Consider the following 23,024-nt stretch of genomic DNA (forward strand, 5'->3'; position numbering starts at 1 on the left):
CCACACCTTAGAATTTGGTTAATTTTAGTGAGAACAAAACTTTCTATGTCAGTAAATTTAAGTGTTTTTCACTATAGCTAATGCAAGCCCTTTGGCTTAAATTGATGAAGTGAAAACATGAGGAAAATCAAGAGCTTTCCTTGGGTGGGAGGAAAAAGGGAGAAAGAGGGGGAGGAAAATTGGGAAAGATGGATGGAAAGGGAGAGAGGGCTGACTGAACATGAACCTACTGAGGTGAAATGTATCCTTACTCCTGGGAATTTAGTAAATACACAGGAAATGGTCTATATTTTATGACTCTTGTTCAGAATACTTACAGAAACACTGATGTCTATAGGATCACAGAATCATTAAGCTTGGAAAAGACCTTCAAAATCATCAAGTCTAACCCATGACCAAACACCACTTTGTCGAGTAGACCGTGGAACTGAGTGCCTTGTCCAGTGATTTCTTGAGTGCCTCCAGGGATATTGGCTCCACCACCTTCCTGAGCAACCCATTCCAATGGCTTGACAATCCCCAGAAAGTGAAGAATTTCTTCCTGATGTTCAACCTGAACCTCCCCTGGTGCAGCTTGAGGCTATGTTGTCTTGTTCTGTTGTACCTTGCCTGGGAGAAGAGGCCAAGCCCAACCTGGCTTCAGCCTCCTTTACTGCTGGTAAGCTGAAAATGGCCACACAAGCAATCGTAAACTACCAAGGTGCTGTGCTGTGTTACTGAGAGAAGGTACAGAATTAAAGCAGGTTAGTGACAGGTGATCACAAACCTGATCTTCTCTTAGAGTGGGAGGGACTTTTGGTCTTGTGGACTCAAGAATTGCGAGAAGAAGTGTTGCCAGTGAAAAACTGAGGCAAAAATTTGGTTGAGTACCTCAGCCTTCTATTCCTCTGTTTTTACCAGTTTGTCAGCCTTGCTTATGAGGTTTGGGAAGGGGCAGGGGAAATATGCCTGACCTTCTATATCTCTGACCTTCCTTTTCTGCCTCACACACCTGTAGAAACGTTTCTCTTGTTATTCTTTGCATCCCTTGCCAAGTTCAGCTCCAGCTTTGCCTTGGTCACCAATCCTTATGCAACTGTACTACATCCCTGTACTCTTCCCCAGATACCTGCCCATGCTTCCACTGCCTATGCATTTACTTCTCGCCCTTTAGTTTGACCAGCTGTTGCTCCCCTACTCAGCCATGCCAGTCTCTTACCCTCCTTGATTTCCTACACCAGAGAATTGAGAAGTCCTGTGCTCTATGGAATTCTTAATTCTTAATCTATGGATTCTTAAAAGATCTGCCAGCTCTTTTCTACTTCCTTGTTCATGACGACAGTTTCCCCGGGTTCCTACTGACTATTTCCTTGAAAAGCTGGAAGCTTGCTTTCTAAAAATTCTTCATTCTTTGTCTGATCTTTGCCATATCTCTCAGATCTGCACATTCCACCAGTGCGTGATCACCCCAGCTCAGGCTGCCTTCAATCTTGATGTCCTCATTTAGCTTGCTCATGCTGGTGACTAGCAGGTCCAGCATCTCACCCCCTCTGGTAGGGCTTTCTATTACCTGGCTCCAGAAGTTATCCAAGAGTCTCCTGGATTACCTAAAGCTTGCTGTGCTACTTTCCCAGCAAATGTCAGGGTGGTTGAAGTTCCTTGGCATGACAAAAGTCTTTGAGCACGATGCTTCCTGTAGCCTGAGCAAGAAGGCTTCATCCACAAGCTGCCCTGGATCAGGCAGCCTGTAGTGGACACTATCCACAGGGTTCCATTTGTTGCCTTAGACTCTGATTCCTACCTTCAGGCTTTCAGCCTGCTCATGGCTGTTCTTCTGAGATGGCTCTTCACACTCAATCCACCTCCTGATGTTGAGAGCAAGCCCTCCAGCCCTCCTTCCTCTCTTGTCCTTTATGAACAGCCTGTGAGCCATTGGTAACTGCACTCAAGGGCCACACATGGCATTTGTCCCACCAAGTAGCAGTGATTGCAAAAAGGCGACAGCTTTTGAATACCACAGTGGCTTCTAACTCATCCTGTTTGTTGCTCATGCTGTGTGCATTGGTGTAGAGACACTTCGCCAGGGCAGCTGGCCATGTGAGCTTTGTAGAGAAACAGCCCTTAATTTTTTTGGAGATATTTCACTGATGTCAAAGCAACATTTTGGTGGTGACATCACTCGCGGAGTAATGTATTAATGGAACATCTGTTTCTTCAGTGTTGTTCATTTCTCCCAGTTTTGGAACTCACTTTATTATTCTGTGTTAAGCATTACTGCACCTAAACATCTACTTTTGCATGTTTAGTCACTGGAATGTGGGAAAGCTACGGTACTTTAATCATACTTGAATTCTATAATAAATGATTTTGCTGAATATACCTCATTAGACACACTTGCAGAGAACTGACATAACTGGATCTTATAAGGACCTGACTGATATAATGGTTGTAGCTGATATGCTAGCACTTTGAGGTTGGAGTTATGTGCTGTATTCATTATTTAGAAAGCAAAGTGCATATGAAACAGTTTGGTTATCAATTTGCTTGTTGCTATTGGAGTTCTATGAATAACATTGTTACAAATATCTTTTAAAAAATAAATTAAAAGGATAGGAATTAGAATGCAGTAAATAAGAATGTGCCATAGCCTTTTATACTAACTAAAGCAGCAAGGGGCTGTTGCTCATGTCAAATTTCTCCATAAATTGTAAGTCCACTAAGAATTACCGTTTTATGACTTGGGCCAATAAGGTCACTTAAAATCTGCCTAAAAGCCTTGTTACAGTAACATAATACTGTATATATGCTACCTCTTTTGTATATGAAGTAATTTCACGAACTCCTGCCCAGCCAAATGGTCGAAAGTTTGTGGTAGCCTTTGTCTCATGGTAATTGGTGGGTGGGAAAGTGGATCATGGTAAATGAATTCAGTTCTTCTGTAACTACTAAAAGTTGAGTGGCAGTGCTGTGGCCAGAATATGTGTTATTCAAAGCTGAATTTTGCAGTCTGTGAATGTCCTTCTTCATCACTGTAATTTAATCTTACTTTGCCATTTTGTAGACCTTTTCCAGGAAACGCAGAAAAGTGTTTCATGCCAATTAAGGATTTCATCTGTTATTGTTCTTTTCTCAAACTCCTATTAGCTGTTGTATGCATGCAAGAATTGCAGTGCCAGGTACTCAATTCTGACTCCTTTTCCAATTTCTGCATGAGGTGTGAAATTTAAATTCTTTCATGGGTTTCTCAGAGAGGGCTGGTTTTTTTTTTTTGTGTACTTATTTTCATGAAGAAGAAGACAAAAACAGGAGGAAGAAATATGTATATGTAAAGCAGTTTATTTTGTTTCTTCTATATGCATAATAAATTTTTTCTGTTCATTTGTTAGGTTTAGGTTGACATATTAAATTTGTGTGTTCAAGTTTACCACTGTGTTAGAGAGGCATATATAAGGAGAAAATGGAGTTCATTTACCTTGTGTTATAAATAAGATTTCCTTCAGTTTGACTAGTATTTAGTATTACTGGATATAGTTATGTGTATAAATATATAGAGAATTTTCTTTTTTTGATGAATAAATTAATTCACTGTTCATTTTTTTCCAAGTAGGAGAAAATACAAATAATATATAATTTCATTGAATCAATATACAAAATAAAAATAAATACTCTTAGAATATGTTTTAGGTATTGCTTTCATTAGGCTTTTCTAATGATATTTTTCTTCTGAATAGTGACACAAAAACAATGTCTGCTGTATTGCATAGTCAGGAGATACCTATGGACAGCCAAGTAACTGAGCAGAGCACTTAATAACCAATTATCTCTACAGTGCTTACTTTATCAAATGAGAGAGGTTAGATATTTCAGATTAATCTATACAAAGCAGAATACAGAGACAGAGCAGAGCAAAACAGACTAGCCAAGAATGACATGGTCAAGGGTAATATATCAATCATTTGGTTTTCTGGGTCATAGTAGTTTTAAATATTTGAGAATCCATTCTAAGTGTAATACAGAGTTCTTTGTTTTGTTTTAGATCTTTGACCAGATCTTATCTACATTCATAGAGCTGGACTGTAAATCACCCAGTCTCTTTCAAGTTGGCTGCTTTGTAGAAAGTCTAAAAGGCAGTAAGTAGTGAACATAGTAGAGGATCCGCAGAAGCTTTTTTTGTAGTGCATGCTTAATTTCATATCTACCAACAGAAAGTGCAGCACATACAAGTAACCACTCCAGACATTTCAAAGATGCTTTTATTCAGTGCCACAGCAGACAGCTAATGGTTAGGTTGTGCTTAGCATCTCAGTTCCTTCTTTGAACAAAATTTCCTAAATATTTTCCCAAAGCATGAGAACATGCATATATACAAGGAAAAATAACCTTCCATACAATTAGTTAACACAGTAACTGCTACCTCTAATTCAGGTACTCTATCAAGATTTAAAATTTTGGCTGTAGTTGAATTTTCTTACAGAAAGATGTAGATTCTCACAAATCCCAGAGTGAGGAAGAGAAACTGGATGTTCACCAAAAAAAAATTGTAATAAATAACAAACATTTTTAAAAGGTAAGTGCTGAGAAATTAATTCCTGATAACAGTAGAGAACAAAAAGCTCTGTTTTCTTTAAACTGCTGCACGTGTAATGAAGTTTCCTTGTCTTAGGTAAGATGACAGATCACTCTGACCACTTTAATGATGGCATCTCTGTGCCTGCCAGCAAAGATAACTAGTGGTAGCTAATTTTTATGGTAGTCTTTTGTCATGTAAAGGTTATAAATGAAGTTGAGCCTCCGGGCAACCATTAGATAACTATTTCTATCACTCTGATGCTTTGCCAGGTTAAATTCAGGTGGCTGGGTGTATTTCATATCAGGCAGTCACACTTTTGATAGGAAACAACTGTTCACCTTGTATTAATTTTGACTTGTGTGGGCGGCAAAAGAGTGAGATGAATGAGAAGAAATGCACTCTGCTTTCAAGCCATCTTGCCAGCCAGCTGTCTTGTACCATTGCGAGTTGCTCTCTTCCATCCTGCTTGACTGGGCATGCCACTCCTGCTCCTACCACTTGACTCCTTCCAGGGTTGACTGAGCCCCTCAGTTGTCCAGGGTGTGCTCAAACTGCTGTCCTCTCCATCTGTGGCAGTTCCCTCTCTGAATCTTCTGCTGAGCCAAATACCACAGATCACAGCCTGTGCAGGAGTGCAGAACAAGCTGGTAACTATCTGATGGGCTCTGTAGCAGCTAGACCTGGGAAATTCACATAGCACAGAGAAAGTGGTTTTTACTACATGTGCTAGGAAGGATGGAAAGATTTGATTCTACTTTTTTTAAAACCAGAGGAAACCCACTTAATATTTGGCAAAATATCCAGTATTGAGAATAAAGAACATTTGCCATTAAGAAGTTGCCTGTTAAGCTTAGCAGTTTTCTGTCTTTATATTGCACAGTAAGTGGCAGCTGTACAAATGTTAATTCTGTCTACATCACACAAAATGGGACACTTTCACTGAAGCTTCATTATCAACAAAAGTCTCAGATTCCTACAAGTACCTAGAATCATGTCATTTCTTAATGTTACTCTCCACTATAATGTCTGCTTTAATTGTTGTGCGAACAGATGTATTCTGCTTCTAGCAGCCTTTCCTCTTATTAGAGTTAGCATTATGGCTCAGAAGGATTAGGAACGAAGACCAGCATATTTGGCATTTGCATGCAGTTACTGTTGTCTTCTGTGTTCTTTGCACTTCAGGGGTGGACCCAACCAATTTTCCAGTGGTAACTGCTGCTGCATCCTCACAGTTTATTTCACTCCCATCTGTGATCATGTCTGCATGATCAGATGTGAGCTTTTTGTTGCATTTGTTCAAAATGAGAGGGTATCACTTCAAGTGAGTGCTTTTCTGAAAACACATCAAGCTGTGGTTGTATGTGACTTTAAGACAAGTTTTGTTCAATATGTAAGTACAAATTCAAGGTCATTGCACTGGGCCATAAGTTAACCCTGAAATGTAAAATTGTTTCTCACTTGCTTGTCATGAAAACAGGTGTTTGATAGCCACAGTATTTTTGATGGCATAGAAGGAAGACTGACCACGTGATGAAAAAAACTATGTCAGTCCTGCTGTCAGAGCAACAAAAAGGTGGCAAAGTTTGCAGTTTGCAAAATAGGAGTTTATACATGTAAGATTCAGAGCTCTTCGATGGAGAAGGTACAACTTTGAAAGTGCACTGGCACTTGTACCCAATTGTTCTTTTCAGACAATTAAAATGGCAGCATGGCAGCCTTGAATGTTGCAGCTGAAACAAAGCATTAATACAATGGTTAAGGCTGCTTAGAGTTATTAAACTGGGTAATGAGCAATGATAGTGGGAGCTCAGGAAATTCCTTCCTGGTATAGGGAAATAGGTGAGTTGGGTGGAAACTGCTAAGTGCTTTGAGCTTGCTTGCTAATGGGTGCATGCCTGGGCTCTCTGCACTGCAGGGTTAAGGAAGCTGTTCCTTGCTTTGCTTTCAGGCAGGCACAGCAGAAGAGGCTTCCTAAGCATCCTTATGACCATGTTTTCTATTGTCAATGGGACTCTGACCGAGTTTTCATTTAGTTCTTTTACTATCCACTCACTGAAAACAGTGTATCCACATCTGGAAGCATTCCACACACACTGTTTTTCACCTCAGGGCTCTACTCTTGTTGCATTATTTTTCTTGAGAAGAACATAAGCAAATAATATATCATCTCTTTTTGTCCAGAAAACTGTTGTTTAGCTCTGTTAATTAAATAACAAAAAGGAACCATATCAAAGTCCACTTAAGCATCTGAGCTTTTTATCCCCTTTCTGTAGAAGAAAAGGTATTTAAACAACAGCAGAAAGAGAAATGGGAGTTTCTTTCAGAGCATTATTACCATTATGGCTTCACTTTATGCATTCAGTTGTAATCCAAGAAGTCAAACAGATTCTGAAGTAGGAAGAAGATATTTCCTATGTAGACTGGACAAAACTTGTCAGCAGAAATAATTTGGGGTTTAGATATCGACTCTCAAATGAAGAGATATAAATAATACTTAAATTATACTATTAGTATTATTTAAATAAATAACCTCATACCACAAAATGTAGAAAAGCCTACTAAAACAAAAACATATATTTAAAATTTCTGGTTAGAGTAACTGGTTTGCATTTTTCAATGGCTAAAATATAGATCAGATATTAGTTTCCTTTACATCATGGCACACTTTCTTATCTTTTTCCTCCCTTTTCTAGTCACAGAGGCAAATGTTCACACATGCGCATGCACGTGTGCACACAGAGTAATGTCTAGCCACAACAATATTTGATCTGGTCAAAAGTGGTGGGGGTGCTCACTAGTGACCTGCCTGGCTGCACCAACTGCACATCAACTTTCTCTCTCCATACTTGCTCCATGGCCTTCAGAGCTGTACTGTTCATAGGGGGAGAGAAATTAATATTTTCTGTCTACACAGACCATAGCTAATTACTCATTATAAAGAGAACTTCCAGTGGAAAATAATGATTTTTAAACTCTTGGTCTAAAAACCAAAATACTTTATGATAAAGAGAAGTTTGCCCTCTCTAACTATTGAATCTGGTATATTTAACTTATTTTTGTTACTGGTCATGATCAAAATCAATAGTAAGTAAACTTTACTCATGATCAGCTACTTCTCTTTGAACACAGTATTTGATATTAATTTTAGCAATATTAGTAATTTTGTAAAATTCCAGTCTACTCTGACTTAAAACAGACAAATCCCAAGTGCTTAGGTAAAGCTTCAGATAGCCAGTATAGTATTCTATCTCCTTGGGTCTTTAAAAAATAAGTGATACTTTTTGATAGGGAAGAGCATGAACATCTATTTGTAATACTTGGTGGTAGAAAAGAGCGTGTACATCTATTTAATGATTTTATTGAAGGATGAATAATGCCCTATCATTAGCTCACTTGCCAGCCTTGGTTTCTTAAAGTATTGATAACCCTGCTCAGGAGCCCAGGTTTCTCAAATTAGTATCAGCTCCTAGTGTTTGAGAATTAATTATTCTTTGGTTTCCACTGTATACTTCTGGCCAGGGAGATGTTTATAATACTTGCCATAAATAATACAAAAACTGCTCTGATTAATATGAACATGCTATTTGCTTTCACTGTTTTACAGAGGGGAGAGTAGCTAGCTGTAGCCTCCCTACCATCAAAGACTGGTGCTGCAATTCCTGCTTTTGAGATACAATTACAGAGTGAAAACTAAACAACACATAGGAGAGGTTTTTTGCACTTACCGTAGTTCCTCTGCCGTAGTTGTCAACCCAGTCAGAATAACCATTAGTATAGGTAATAACTTCTACTGTATTCTCTTACACTTGGTTGTGATCTGTGCTATTTTTATTTTGCCTCTTAGGCTGAAGGAGTTTATTACTGTTGTTTTGTTTCAAATATAGGAAAGCATTTAAGAGAGTGCTTAGAAATAAGCCCATTTTCAAGTGTTTTTCTGACTCGGGTTGCTTTCCTGAACTGAAGTGTTAAACATTTCAGCCTAAGGCTGCAAACAGGACTGGCATTTTTGGATTGTATTCCTTTTTTTCTTTCAGAAAAAAAGAGCACTGTGAAAATCATTGTTTATCCCAGTTGATGGAGTGTTATACTCATAAATCATTATTATTTTCAACCTTTTGGTTGAGATTATTTTGTTTTCACAGCCAGAAGCAGTAAAATAATCAATCATGTAATAATGCCATGGATAATTATCATGTTGCTTGGTGTTCTTTGAGCTACTGCAGGTGTGTTCAGAGCCTCTACTGGTTGTGTTTAAACTGTGATTTTACAACTGAGGTGGTGAAGAGCTTTGGAATGTACCCACAATTGCTTTACTTTTTTTTTTTCCAAAGTATAATATGTTACCAACAAATACCACTCATTATGAAATCTACAATTACTTGTGGCATTTTTTTTTCTATGATTCAAAGCTTTTATATGCTCCCTGGTATACTGTCTCTGACTGCTTAGCACACAGTTGTACAAAAAAGCTGTTTGTGATAGCTAGTAGACTTAGTTACATTTCTGCTAAATTAGAAATTACATTGAAATGTTTTTGTGGCTTAAAAAAACTCAGGTATTTTTCACTGTAAATACCATGGAGTTAATTCTTACTTTTTAAACATTCAGAAGAGTTTTATTATTTTAATTTATTTCCAAATAGTGCTTTATGTTCTGCTTTTCTTGGAGTTTCTCTGTCACAGATTTGTCTGAAATTCTGTGATCAGTTGTAGTGATATAAATCACCACAGTCATCCAAAAACTCTCTTCCACTTTTTCCCCATCTTAGCTTCTTTCTTCCATGCTGCTCCCTTCTTTGTGCTGACTCAAACACTCATGCAGCTGCACTAGGAACCACATCAGGGAGCTAACCTTTTCCCCTCTCAGCCTCTGGGCAACTGAGGTACAAAAGATTAAGGGATATTTACTGCAGACAGGAGATTCAGGTGCCCACATGCTTTTGAAAATCCTGGTAGACATCTGTCTGCATCTTTTGGCATCAAATTCTTTTCTAATCCGGCCTAAGGTGACTTGGCCAGGACTTTGCAGGAAGCCTTAAGAATTGAAAATAGGATTTGAATATTCCTTCAGAATGTAGGCTGTGTTCTGTTAAATGTTCTCCACTTTGCATTTTAAAATAAGAGGACCTGGACTTTATTGTAACTTTATCAGAGTGTTTTGGCTGTGAATTAATAGAATAATTTGTAATCCAAAGCTTAACAGCTTCAAAACTTAGTTGCACTCTAAAAATGTTGACTTAAAATGAGTATCTTCTTTTCCATGGGTCCTGTTCGTTTCACTGTAATGTTTTGACAGCTGTTAATAAGGCTTCTTCTGTGACTGAAATCTGAACAAATCCTTATCTCTGGTTTGTCTCACTAGCATTTCTGAATTCTCATTTTAAGTGGCAAATAGGAGCTGCAGGAGGAAGAATCTAAGTTATTTAATAGCTAAGCTTTATGATGAGAATTGTGCAATGAGAGGATAAAGATTGACAGTGCAATTGAAAATGCAGCTGTGTGGTTAATGTAAAATACGCTTTAACAGTATGAGGCATTGAAATAAATCAAGGTATTCATTGAAGTCTGTGTTTGAATCCCTGTTAATAATGACTTATCTGATTTCGTTCTTCTCACACTGACTTCACCCTACTTGCTAGGGCGCCTGGTTGATGACTAAGAAGATAAACTGTGTCTTCAGTATATTTTTTTCTGTTTTGAGGGTTCATTGCAGCTCTCTGTGAAAATGAAGAATCATTCCTTCTCTGTAGTTTTGTGCTGATGACCAGCTGATCTTTTTTACTGTTTTAGAGTGGTTTGATGGTAGGTTTATAAGGTTCATTTAATTTAATGAATAAGTTCCTACAGGAATATTGTGAAATTTATAAAGTGTTTTTTTCATCATGCACTTGCGTTGGACCAGTATTTGGAAACACACTGCTAGTCTATCCTGGATCAATCTGTGAACAAACATTCACAGTAACAGAGATTAATGCACTATGCAGATTCCTTCTTTATGCATTTAACTGACAAAATACAACATTTTGTATCTCTCTAAACCTGTGTTTGAGAAATGAATCTTTGCTGTGCAGAATGAAGGTGATTTAACATTTATGTGTTTTTAAAATTTTATTTTAAATTAATGATATATTTTTGATCCAAATAACTATACTCTTTTTATTGGCACAGGTCATAAACTTTGTACCTGCCTTTGTCCTGTACGTTATGGAACAGAATGTTTTTCCTCATACTTACTGAAATGAAAATATTTCAATATAGCTATTAGGTAAAGCAGAAAAAAGTGTGTAGAGTGGAAAATCCATGCTAATGAAACAAGATGTTTGCTTTAACAAGGAATGCTCTTGAGTTGTGGGAATGTATTCTGTATAACTCAACCTTGGCTTTTTTAAAGGTTTATTGTCTGTGGTTTTTACCAGCTTTCTGAAGGTTCTGTGACTTGTAGGCTGGTGTTGCTTTTACTTTAAATACAGTTTTTTAATGTTACTTTGATATTATAACAGAGCATGCTTAAAATAGCTTACTCCCTTTCTAATGGCCTTGTGGTGAGAACTTTCTATTGAAATGAATTTTGCTGAAAGTAATTTTGAAGAATTTTGAATGGCCAAAGAATAAATTTAATTAGTTAACATACTAACCTATGAAGAGTATGCTTTGTGAGCTGATAACCAGCTAAGAAGTAACTGTTTTGCAGACTTCACCGTTGTCTCAGTAGAGAAACTGTAACAGAAAGTGAGAGTTATTTCCCCCACCTTCAGCTATTTTTATGTGAAGCTTGCAGCATTTAAGGAAGGTGTGCCGTGAAGGTTCTAATCTGCCATCACTATGAAAGGGGTGCACTGATTTTATGCTACAAACTGCATCTTTTGTAGCCTATTCACCACCCTTTACAGGTCTGCCAAGCCCACTCTGCAATTGGTTGCCAGGGGCTGCAGATGTTGGAAAAGAGAAATTTCAATGAAAGGCCCTGATTCAGCAACCCAAGCAGCCTGCCTTCCCCAGCCAAAGTAATCAGATTGGCAGCTGAATCAAAGGGTACAGTGGGCCCTTTGTTTGGGAGCTCCAGAGGCTAGTAATTGACAGAAGGTCAACAAAGTTTTATGAAGAAAAGAACAGAATATTAGAGAGTATTAGGCTGAAAAGAGAGAGTTTGGGAGTTTTATGTTATTAGAAGAAAGTTAGTACCCGAGTAAAAGGTTACAGCCACAGGAAGCAAAGGTTGCATATTCATGCTTAAATCTGAAAATGGTTTCAGCTACAGAAACAGGATTATTGATGAGTGGAAGAAACATCAGAACAAAAATTTGCAGTTTTCCTAATTATAGACCTGTGCAATTTTTAGTGTTGAAGGATTTATTTGTAAGCTTTGGGATTTAAAATACAATAGTAGAAGGATGGTTGTTTTCCTCATAGAATCACAAGACTGGAAAAGATCTTAAGAAGATCTGTTTCACCTGGGAGAAGCAGCATCTATTACCTGCGCAATATCGTATGAATTAGAAGGTTGCCAAATCTGCCACACTGGATAATTTTGTCCACTGAGACCTCTGTATTTGAAGAATACTGGTTCTCAGTCCATAGCTAATCTTCTTCAGACCAAGAAGGCATACTAATTATTATGTTTTTATTTTCTTAGTCACATTTTGTAGACTATCTTCATGGTGCAAGTTACTGTATTTTAGTTTTACCCTCATCCATCTTGAAATGGAATACAGAAAATTGGAGAAAGTAGTCTAGGGCCTTATTAGCTTTGAGTAGATGGGGAAGATTACTGCTGTTTATGTGTTCTGTGTGAAATCTGCCTTGTTTGCAATACCTTGAGATTGTTGACTTATGTCCGATTCTAATCAGTGTAAGCCAAGTCAACGTTGGCTTCTATTTTAGCTATTACTCATCACTCTGCTTTATTGTAAATGCTTAAAAATAACTTCTTTGTTCCATTATTTTTCCAGGAATTGAAGTTAAGCTGATAGCTCTATAATTCTCTGGCACTCCTTTTTTTATGCTTTTTAATAAATAATAGGAAATGTTTGTGCAATTTCTCATCTTTTAAGATCTCATCTGCACTCTGCAAATAATGAAAGACAGTTACTAACATTGCAGGATATTGCATCAGTCAGCCCTTAACTGCTCTAACTCAATCAGGCCCACTCTGGTTGAAAATACCTGAGTCCTATTTTTCTCCTTCTGTGTGAGGCTGAGGCCTTGGTTTGTCCCTGGTATCAATTATGGCAACCCCCTCCTTGTGACTGGCTTTTTGATGAAGATTAATGCATTGTTTTGATGTCTGCTTTTGGCCATGAGCATTTTGGAATCTGTTTATTGCAATTACCTCTCAAGTAATGAATGTGAAGTCATAGCCATTTCAGAGGAAAAAGTTTGGCTCTTTTATGATGAGTGGTGTATGCCCTGTGAGTTGATACTGTGATCAGTTGGGCAACTTACTTTCCAAAAGTGTAAAAGTATCTTCCTGTCTCAAAAACACTGGATATTTCCTTCTGTATTCTATTGGTCATTGGTGCATAAAATAGAGTGGTGGGGCTACCTGTGTTGGATCTTGTCAGTAAGAAAGTCTTCCTCATATTTTCGGGAGAAAGGAAATTTAAAAGTAAGCGATAATTGTTCATATATAAGGAGGAAAATAATTTTCTGTATCACCTGTCCCCTTGCTGCAGTTCGCTATAATAAATCAAAGGAACAGAATGCATTTTGTACATCATAAATATAGGTTATTATACTTACTTTAAATATGGGTTTTCTTTTGGAGTGGGATTTTCCATAAGGTGAAATGGCTTGCTTTACTGCCTTGAAAAGTTAAGGAATAATTTTTGTGTGAGTGAGCAGTTTAAAGGAGTTACTATTTACAGTATCTGCATTTTGCTTGACTGTGTTCCCTGAAAAGAGGATTAATAAAGTATTCCTTAGTACCTGACACGTGGCACATCTGGCACATGCCTTGTCCCATACTGGCCACTGGCATTCAGGCTGAGTTCTGGTTCTGTTGAAGTTTTGTCTGGTCATGCAATGTGCAAGGAGGACAGGGCACTCATGACCTCTTCTACGTCGCACTCCCACTGCAGATGTAAATTGAAGAAGTGGGTCTTCAGAAATAAGCTGTGATACACTTAATGTCTGCAGAGAGAACATATGGTAGTGAAAAGTGTGAGAACAACCACACAGGAGCAGATGAGGCATCTGTGCAATGCTGTGTTGTGGTTCTGATGGCTGCAAAAAAGGAAATGCTGAAGTAAAAGTGTAAGAAGAGATCCAGGTACATAGTAGTGTTCTGTGCTGGGTATTTACCCAGCCTCCAGCCATTTTTAACTTGGGGACTTCCATGCCCACATAGGATTTCTGTGAGATAGTTAGGTCTCATTGAACCCAGTCTCAGCTGTAGCCCATCTGAATTCTGCACTTAGTCTAACCACATCTCCTCTGAGAAAACCTTACCTTGTTATACCTTTGTTTTGAAATTGATGGTTGCTATTTTTTCTAATACTGCCATTTTTTCCAAGAGATTGATCCATCCACTGTGTAGAGCTCATAACTCCATAGAGCTTCACTGTCATTGAACTCAGCCATCTGCTTCTCAGAGTGACAAACCCTAGCAGCAGTAAAAAACCTGGTTTATAGGTAAATATTCTCACTGAATTGTACTTCTCTGAAACTCTTCCAACTCTTCTGTACCCTTTTTGAAGTGAGAGAGCGTCAGCAGCACACGATGTTCAATGTTCTCCATGTGTGAGAGCAGAGTGAGTTGGTAAGGTCACATCTAAGGTTCAGTTATTGACCATTTATTTTCTTACCAGTTTTTAATAACAACTGTATAGCGGATTGCTGCTGTTCTTCCAGTTTTGTATTTTGCAGGTCTACCTCTTTTCTTAGCATTGTATAACAATTCTGCATTTGTTATAGATATAAAAAAAGATGTGACTATCTGACATCTTTGTGATGTCTAGAACCAGTTTAATGAACAATTATGTTTTTCCTAGTACCAGTTTTTTATTGATAAAAACTGACAGTGAAAGTTGGGCACCTTAAATTATTTCTTGGACTTTTTTCTACTTCAGGGAGTAGAACAACACATGAATATCCTTCTAGGAAAAGATACCAAACGTAGGAAGAAGAAAAGCATAATAGAATACCCTTACAGAAATATTGATTAAATGAAGTGAGAAAAGGGAATAAAAAATCAGGAGTAGACAGGAGCATGGTTCTGTAGGGGTCTTCAAACAAGAATAAGACTGCAGAGAGTTGGTGATGAGATGTGATCAGGGTGCATCTGTGCTATAGTTAGGAAAATTGGAAAAAAAATATTACGAGAATTATTGTTTGCTGAGGTAAACACCATGGACTCACTCCTAGCAGGAAAAACATACTATGTTATTAATGCAAAACCAGAAAACACGGAAAATAATATTCAACAGGAACACTTTCCTTTAAGTTCTGGAATCCAGAACTTTAAAATTCTCTTTAGTGCAAGAGAAAAGGTTTTATTTTGTTATAGTGACTTGCTGGTTGCCTTTATAGTGTTAAAAACTTAATTTTTCAAATTGATAATAACTCTTCGGTGTTTTAAGTTGTGGTACAGAAACTTTAGGATTAAAGCTTGGAATTTGTCATAAATGTGGCTGAAGTGGCATTTTGCAGATTACAGAAAATATACATTTTTCTTTCATAAAAACAAGTTTAAGTGACAGATCTGATTTGTATTTATAACTTGCAAAGTATACAAAGGATTTTAATTTTAATTTTTCTTAGTTCTGGAGATTTTAATGATAGGTGGTGTCTATGGTTTGTAATTGTTCTCTGGTAAAGCACATCTGGAGATTAATGTTTTTTCCAGACAGAAGCATATCAAGTACAAGAGTGAATCACATAAAACTATTATTGAAACTTTTTCAGAACAGCAAATGCTTTTGTTTCTTTCCACCTGAGTTTTGAAAAGCTTAAAAAAAATAATATATATGGGTGTGGGAAGGAGAGATGAGAGAGGAGAACATTTCTGTGCTCATTTACCTCACTTCTAATGTCTTTTTCTGTTGTAAATCCCATGAGATTACTGAAGAAATAGAAACAGCTCTTTTAAAGTTGAATGTGTGGTATTAAACCAAAAGTTTCACAGATCTCAGGCAGCCTGGAGTCCAGAGAGCTGAGTGTCAAGCAGTTTAGTGTCCTTAAGAACAGGTTTGTAATAATGTTCCATCCTGTGAATGCTGGTGGATTATGATCAGCAGAATAAAATATGGGCAAGTACTTGTGGACTAAAAAACTGATTCGTTTTCCTACTCTTCTTTTTGCTCTGTCTGTCTCATCTTGGATTTGTCTTCCTTGTGGCCAGTAAATGCTGCTGCGCCTTCTAAACCTCTTGTGTGACACAGAGAAGGTCAAGCAAGAGCAAGGGATAGAGGTCTTGCTGCCCCTTGGTAAGAACAAGATGTGATGTATCTCTCCTGAAATTTGACAGAATATGCCTGTCAAACAGTGCATTCACCACTTCACACTGAATCAAATAAATCGACAAAGCTTCAGTACAGTTAAAAAGTCAGGCGCTAATCTGTACCCTGCCTGCAGGGCTATGAAGACACACTGTGTTGGGATTTGCAATGGCAGAGCTTGGCAATGGCCAGCTTGGCCACCCATGTCCATTTCTCCCTGCAGTCTGCAGATGAATATTATCTATGATTTCCATTGGCTAATGCTAGGTGTGGCAGAAGATGGAGGACGTGTGCCCAAGCCTTAGCTGTTCCAAATTGAAAGTGTGTGTTACCAAGGGTACAACACCATCTTCACCATCACTCTAATTGGGGTATCTGGGAATGAGACCACAAATCAAGTGGAATCTCTACTATTGCCAGGCAAAGAACTTCAAGCAATGGGAGATAAAGGGAGAGATGATGTATGACAAGGTGACAGTACTACGACAAGACTTTCAGACCCAGCCTGTTGTAGAGAGCGTCTCTGATTTCTGTGTTTTACCTGGTAAAGGCAGGTTAGCTAAATCTGTCCTCAAATAATGGGTGTAAAAACAAACAAAAAACAAAGGAGTCTGAATTATTTTCTTCTTTCATAATATGGTGTAAGACAGGGGTGAAGTTACTTGTATTTCTTCAGTGGGACTTGCAGTCAGAGTGGTATTGTAGGGTTAGTTTGAAGGAAGGGTAATGGGGACAAAAGGAAGAGGGAGAGCCTTTTCTCTAGCTTCATTTCACACAAAACAATACTGTGAACACCCCTAACAGACTTACAATGAAGCCCAGATCTTTCACTTTGGATCTTGATGACCTTAGATTTACATATCTGGTTGATACGCTAAGGATGTAAGGAATTTGGATGATAGAATATAAATTGGAAAATATAAAAAAACCCCAGGAGGTGTAATTTTAGATGTTGTTTTAGTTAAAGCACATCTATACCTTTATTTGAGTTAGAAGTTGAGTTCTGTTCCTTACCCAATATTTTCAAAAGGGAGAGAAAACAGGTTGGCCCCTGATTTATAGTGGTTGGAGTTTTGCAAGACCTGCAAATACAAAGGAACCTGAAAGTACTCTCTGCAGGCTGCTAGATATGTTAGACATGAAAGAGGAGCACATACAGAAGATGTCTGTCTATTTCCTCACAGTTTGAAATCCTTGGATAACAGTTGTTACATTTTCATTGCTAAAGATATCTTTTAGGGATGAGGCTGAGAATAGGATAAGTAGTGATGATGAGTCTGACCTCTGGAGATAGAATCTGAATTACCATAATGTAAATTCAAAAGCAAATTTATGCCATTTTGTAGCTGAGACTGTCAATAAAGCTCAGGTACTGCTTAGTTTGCTAAGCCAGAATTGCTTCCAGGAAATGTTTGCATTCTTCATAAAAATGTGTGAATTTTATTCTGGTGAGAACTGGAATGTAGTTTTTAATGCTGTATATTTTGCCAAACACGAAGTAATCCACAAAGTAATTATTGTAGAGTTTTCTAATCTGCAATGGATAAATCCTGACCTTGTTGATACGTGTTTTTTATGTGCTATGTTTCCTGTCTGCTGCTCTGGAAGCAGAATATGGACTGAATGTGTTTGCTGAACTCACTGTTATAATGCTCTTTAACAGAGAGGTTAACTCAACACCTCAATTCAACAAAATCCTTTTTTCTTTGTAGGTGAAATGGAAATTCCAGATTCAAATGACCCCTTAGGTCATGTGGATGGACTTGAGAGACCAATTCCAACACCTAAAGGTAAAATGAGTTTTAATTTCATCACCCTGCTGAAGTATAAACATTCTTCAGAAAGGACCAGCAAAATCCTGTTATTGTATATTCCCTCTATTTGTCAATTAATACAAGTCAGTAAGGAAGGCAAGCTTGAGTGACTTAACACTTGTGATTCCAAGGAATAGCAAGGGATAGAAAGGTTAAAGGAGTCTATAAAAATTAATTCTGAAGCATGTTGACTCCTATCACATGGAGGGGTTAGATATTTGATCCAAACATAGAGGGCTGTTATTACCTTCTTAGCGTATTTTTTTTCACGTGTTGCCATGAAATTGATTTAATTTTGTAGAGCACCACATTTGGCATCTCTGGGTAAACGTTAAGTATTGGTATCTTTAGTTTGAGGTAATCAAATCTAGACCATTACAACGCAAGAATATTTACCTTTTAAGTAGCTCTGTGAATTAATGCTTTGGTTTTTTAAACTGACTGTAGTGTCAGAATTTCTAGTTATTTATTGGTTAACATAAATTCTATGATACTTTACCACTTAAAACTATAGATACAAATCCTATTCGTGGATCTGAAGATGCACGTACTTACAGCAAATTGTGCTTCCAATTGCAATTTGGTGCAACTTTCTAAAGCAGGACATTTTTAGTATTCTACCTGGAGAACCATATTTTCTCAATTGTAGTACTGAATTTTTCTTTTTATGGATGCACAGCTGTTGTAATGTCAACTCTTATGCTAGGGAAAAGTGTCAGATAGTCATGCCAGCTTCATTAATGAGCACATGTTGAAGTCTATAGAGCTCTGTGGTGTTGGCCAGATGTTCTTGCATTTTGTCTTTCAGAGGAACATAAAATTTGGGAGTACTTTGGAATATAGTCTCACTTCTCATACATATCCAATGTTATCTAGTCATTATTGTCCTCCTGAATACTAGTTAGATTTCTTACCCTGACTGCATATTAGGAAGTTTTATACAGAATCTTCCTTAATTTTTGTCCATAAGACAGTAAAAAAAGATGTGTTTCTGTTTGCATATGTGTAACCCCCTTGCTGCTGATTGTCAGTGTGGGAATAAGTCCCTCCTATTTGGAAAGAAGACCTGGTATACTCCATTTCTCAGCTCTTTGCTGCTTTCAGAAGCTGCTGAAATATTTTAGAAGTTTAGAATTTGCCATCTATTATGGGAATAAATTTCAGTAATAGTCCCTCCTGTCAGTAGCACTGCATACTACCAGTTGTTTTATTCACACTGAAGTACACACTACTTTTGGTGGAAAAGGGCCATGTTTAATCTTTAACTGCATCTGTTTGCCTGGCAAGTTGGTCCCACTTTTCTCTTTTGCTATGTCTGAGCTTTTATGGCTACAGACACAAAAGAGTTTTGTTTTTTTTTCATGTGACAGTGCTTGGTTAAATTCTTGCTGAGAAAGGACTGCCAGTTATTTCCTTCTTTTCCAGAGCCACAGGCAATACCTGTCTGAGGAAGTAATTAATCACATCTCAAACATTTCTACATCATAAGAATTGTATATTTCCTTTGGGAAAAAAACAAAAAAGGAAGAAAAAAAGGGCCCCATGTTCTTAAATGATTCACTGGTATAGGATCAGTTGTTAGTTTGCAGCATGCCGGGTGTGGAAATGGCCTCATTTCGCTCCCCCCTTTTTTTTTTTTAATGTGGGTACAAAATTCTGCATACAGGCAAAAATAATTGGAACGTTAGCCTGTGTGTTACTGTGTCACAGTAGTAAGGTATTGGGTTTTGTTACCAAAAAGCACTGGACAGTTCTACTTCAAAGTTTGGGCATACTGTTGAGACCATAGAAACAGTTCTTCAGCCCTTCCATCACAGCAACCTTTTTCCTTCCTTATTCTGATTTGCTTGTAACCTCCCATTTTTAAAATTTTTCTTATTTTAGAATAGACTAAAAACAGGCATGGAGATAACCAGCTTTAATAATACCCAAAATAATTACTTTAGAAGTACCAAGCATATTAGTCTCTCTAGAAGAGACTAGAATCTCTTCTCTAGAATCTTCCACAAGTCCTGAAAAATGATTCTATCTCCAAAGACATAACTGGGTTAAGCAAAGTATTATTAACAATGTGCATTTTAAAAAGTGTTGCAAGTCTCTTCCTACAAGTGAAGCTAGCCTTCTGATAGTTCATGAGAAGGGACCATGGCTTGGCTAGGGCTTTGAGGAGAATTTATCTTTCCCTGTTTCCTTTAAAAAAACACCTGAATGACTAAAAAAGCACTGCCCCTGGGGAATGTTTCACTGAAAACCAGAGCAGAGCAGTGAGCATTTGCTGTAGAAGAACTCAGGTCTGCTTTGGAATAAAAATAAAACACTTGGGCACAATTCTCCTCTCAGTACATTGTTTGCAAAGATGATACTTTCCCCAATCTTACTTTCAAGTCAGCCTCGCTTGGTGTCTTTCTCTTTTGCAGAAACACTCTTAACATACTCTTACTGGGTCCTAAAACCCCACTGATTTCAGAGGATAGGACAATGTGCACATTGTGACAGTATTTCAAGGCTAATTCTGCTTCATTCCTAGATTGGCAGTTCATTCCTTGTTCCTAAGGACATTTCAAGAGCATGTGAACCAGATCAACTTATTTTACATGTTTCTGGATGGATTTTTGTACGTTGAGATCAAAAAAATAGGATGAAGAATGAGATGCAAATTGGATTAAATTAGGCTGTAAAGGTATCATTTCATCTGGAAATATTACCTGGCAGTATATAACAGTGTAGTTTCCTTAACTACTCGTGTGGGAGACCTGCCAACATCCCTTCCATTTCCCAATCTGGCTCCAATATACTGTAAATCACTCATCTTCATATTGTGATTAAATAAAACAGAGGGTGAAGAATTGGGGAGACTGTTTTTTATTTTGGAAAATGTTCTGTGCAAGGAATCGTGAGTCTTAGGCTTCAATCTACCCTCCTTATTATGATGGTGTTTCTCAGTGTATTTGGAGTTCTGATTTAGTTGTGGGAGGAGCCACTTTACTGGACTCTCACCACCTGCCAAGATGTTGTGGTGTCATTCATGTCCCCTAAACTCAAGTATTTACAGAAATGTTGTTACACACCTATTTGAATTTCAGCAACTTTCACATACATTTTCTCCTATTACAGTCTTCAGTTCTTTAATAAGCCTGGAAAACTCTGCACTTCTTTTATGTTCCTTATAGATTACCTGTCAATTTTGTGAACACTTTATGCTTAGTACTGTGTTCATAACACAGTAGATTTTGGAACAGTGGTGTCTTCCTCAGTTTTGCATGAGCTAAAGTCTGCGTCCTAGGTGAAAAATTATGTCTTATTGTGGGAAAATGTGACTTTGCTTCTAGTGGAAATATCATTAGTTTAATTACTTAAAATACGGTCCCAAACCCCTTTTGTATTGGATATAAGTTTTTATTAGTCTTAAAATCCCAGTACAGAAATTTGCCATTTGAAAGAGTCATGGTGAAAAAGATCATGCTCTTTTATTTATATCTAAAAAAGAAGATTATTTGAAGACAAAAATGAAAAGAGGTGGGAAGACATTAAAAAAAGAAAAAGCAAGATAGCTTAGGGGGCCCCCCCCCCCACCCCCCCCCCCCCCATTTCTATTTACACAAATTGTAATATACATATTTTTGTAGGGATTTTGAACACTGGAAATTTTTATTCCATGAATCTGAAAATGGTCTGAATTTATGCAGTTAGGCGGAAAAAAAGTATTTGCCCTTTTTTTAAAACAGCCGATTTTAGATTCTGAGTATCTCAAGCCGAGACTCTTGTAACCTGTGATGTGTTATGTAGTACTAAACTGATGGCTTTATGGGCTTTTTTGACTGTTGGATAAAGTTATTTAAGTAAAGATATACGTCTTACGGAGAAATTAGTTTTCTAAAAAGTGATAAAGCATACATGCAATTACTACTTCTTGGTCTGAAAAGACTGTTTTATCTTCAGGTATCTAGTATGACTCAAATTTTCCTCTCTTTTTCTCAAAAACTGGATATTCAGTATTTGTGTTCCTTCTGCAGGGCAGAAAGAAAGGGGAATCAACTTGGATAGGAGCCAAAATGGATGGTTATCTCAGAGCATCATTGTCTCAGGAATACAGAAAGATGTGAATCTCAGTGTAGTATCATAGATAATGACACTTAGTCCATGTGTGAATTGGCAAATCGCTTAGGCTCCCCTTGCTCTGCTTCCTGCATTTGGAAAATAAGGGTGATGGTATCATCCCATCTGATGAGACTTCAATATTCATAAATTATGTGGAAGTTCTGAGATAAAAAGAGTTGCAAATTTTACTAAATACAAGTCATGGTTGCCATATTGAAGCTTATTTTAAAATTATGAATGCATAATTATTTTTAAAATCACATAGGAAAAAAAGAGTAAAAGCAATAAAAAATGAACAGAAACTAAAACTTGAATTGAAAACAATTAAGCCAGAATTTACATGATCTGAAGTAACTAAGGAGGTTTAAAATATTTTTTTAGAATGAACTTCAAAATCACAGCTAAGATCTTAAAATAACAAAAGCGAAGCAATCATTTTATATTGTGTTTATGCCAAGAACAACACACATGGTTTGAGCCAATAACTGGGACACATAAGTGCCAGAGTAATGTAAATAAAACTAAGAAATATAATATGCATGTGAGGTCTTAGTGATAGTTGCACCCTTTAGGTTTTTAGTTTAGTTCTATTCTTGTGCATATCTTGACAATGATTTGAGGCACACTGGAAAACATTATTTTTATATTCTTGCCAAAACATTAATAATAGACCTGTCATCTTGATGTTGATCTGCTGTGGGATTCTGTTTGATATATTTATATCAAATTTATTCTATTTAAAAATATGAAGTACTGGCAACCTTACAAAGGTTTTTCAAAATATGAAAGTGTTTTACTGGAATTCATGTCAATCATTTTCCTAAGCTATGTTTTTCATAGAGTACATAGAATATGATAGCATAATATAATATATAGATTAAGTTGCATTGTCCTCTCATAGCTTCTTGACAGAAGAGTTTTTAATCTGTTCAAGCAAAATAAATACTAGTAGTGGTTGTAAACTATGTTAGAAACCATATTAAAAGAGAAACTGAATTTACAGCATTGTTGCCTACAGCAAATGCAGAAATATCTACCAGATAGATTTTCCTTTTGAAATACTTAAACCATGCCAAAGACCACTGAAGGCAAAGGAAGCATTTTCCTTCATTTCAGTGACCCTTGGAAA

At 37.2% G+C, this 23,024-nt stretch overlaps 1 protein-coding gene across 2 annotated transcripts in view; it reads left to right on the plus strand.

The window, feature by feature from the left end:
* ROR2 (receptor tyrosine kinase like orphan receptor 2) overlaps positions 1 to 23,024 on the plus strand; it is a 151,427-nt gene that overhangs the window by 88,264 nt on the left and 40,139 nt on the right. For both annotated transcript variants that reach the window (XM_032096680.1, XM_032096681.1), the window contains exon 2: positions 17,696 to 17,773. In XM_032096680.1, coding sequence (XP_031952571.1) covers positions 17,696 to 17,773 — 78 coding nt within the window. The remainder of the gene's footprint in view (positions 1 to 17,695; positions 17,774 to 23,024) is intronic.

This window comes from Corvus moneduloides, chromosome Z, assembly GCF_009650955.1.
Source record: "Corvus moneduloides isolate bCorMon1 chromosome Z, bCorMon1.pri, whole genome shotgun sequence".
Taxonomy (NCBI): Eukaryota; Metazoa; Chordata; class Aves; order Passeriformes; family Corvidae; genus Corvus; species Corvus moneduloides.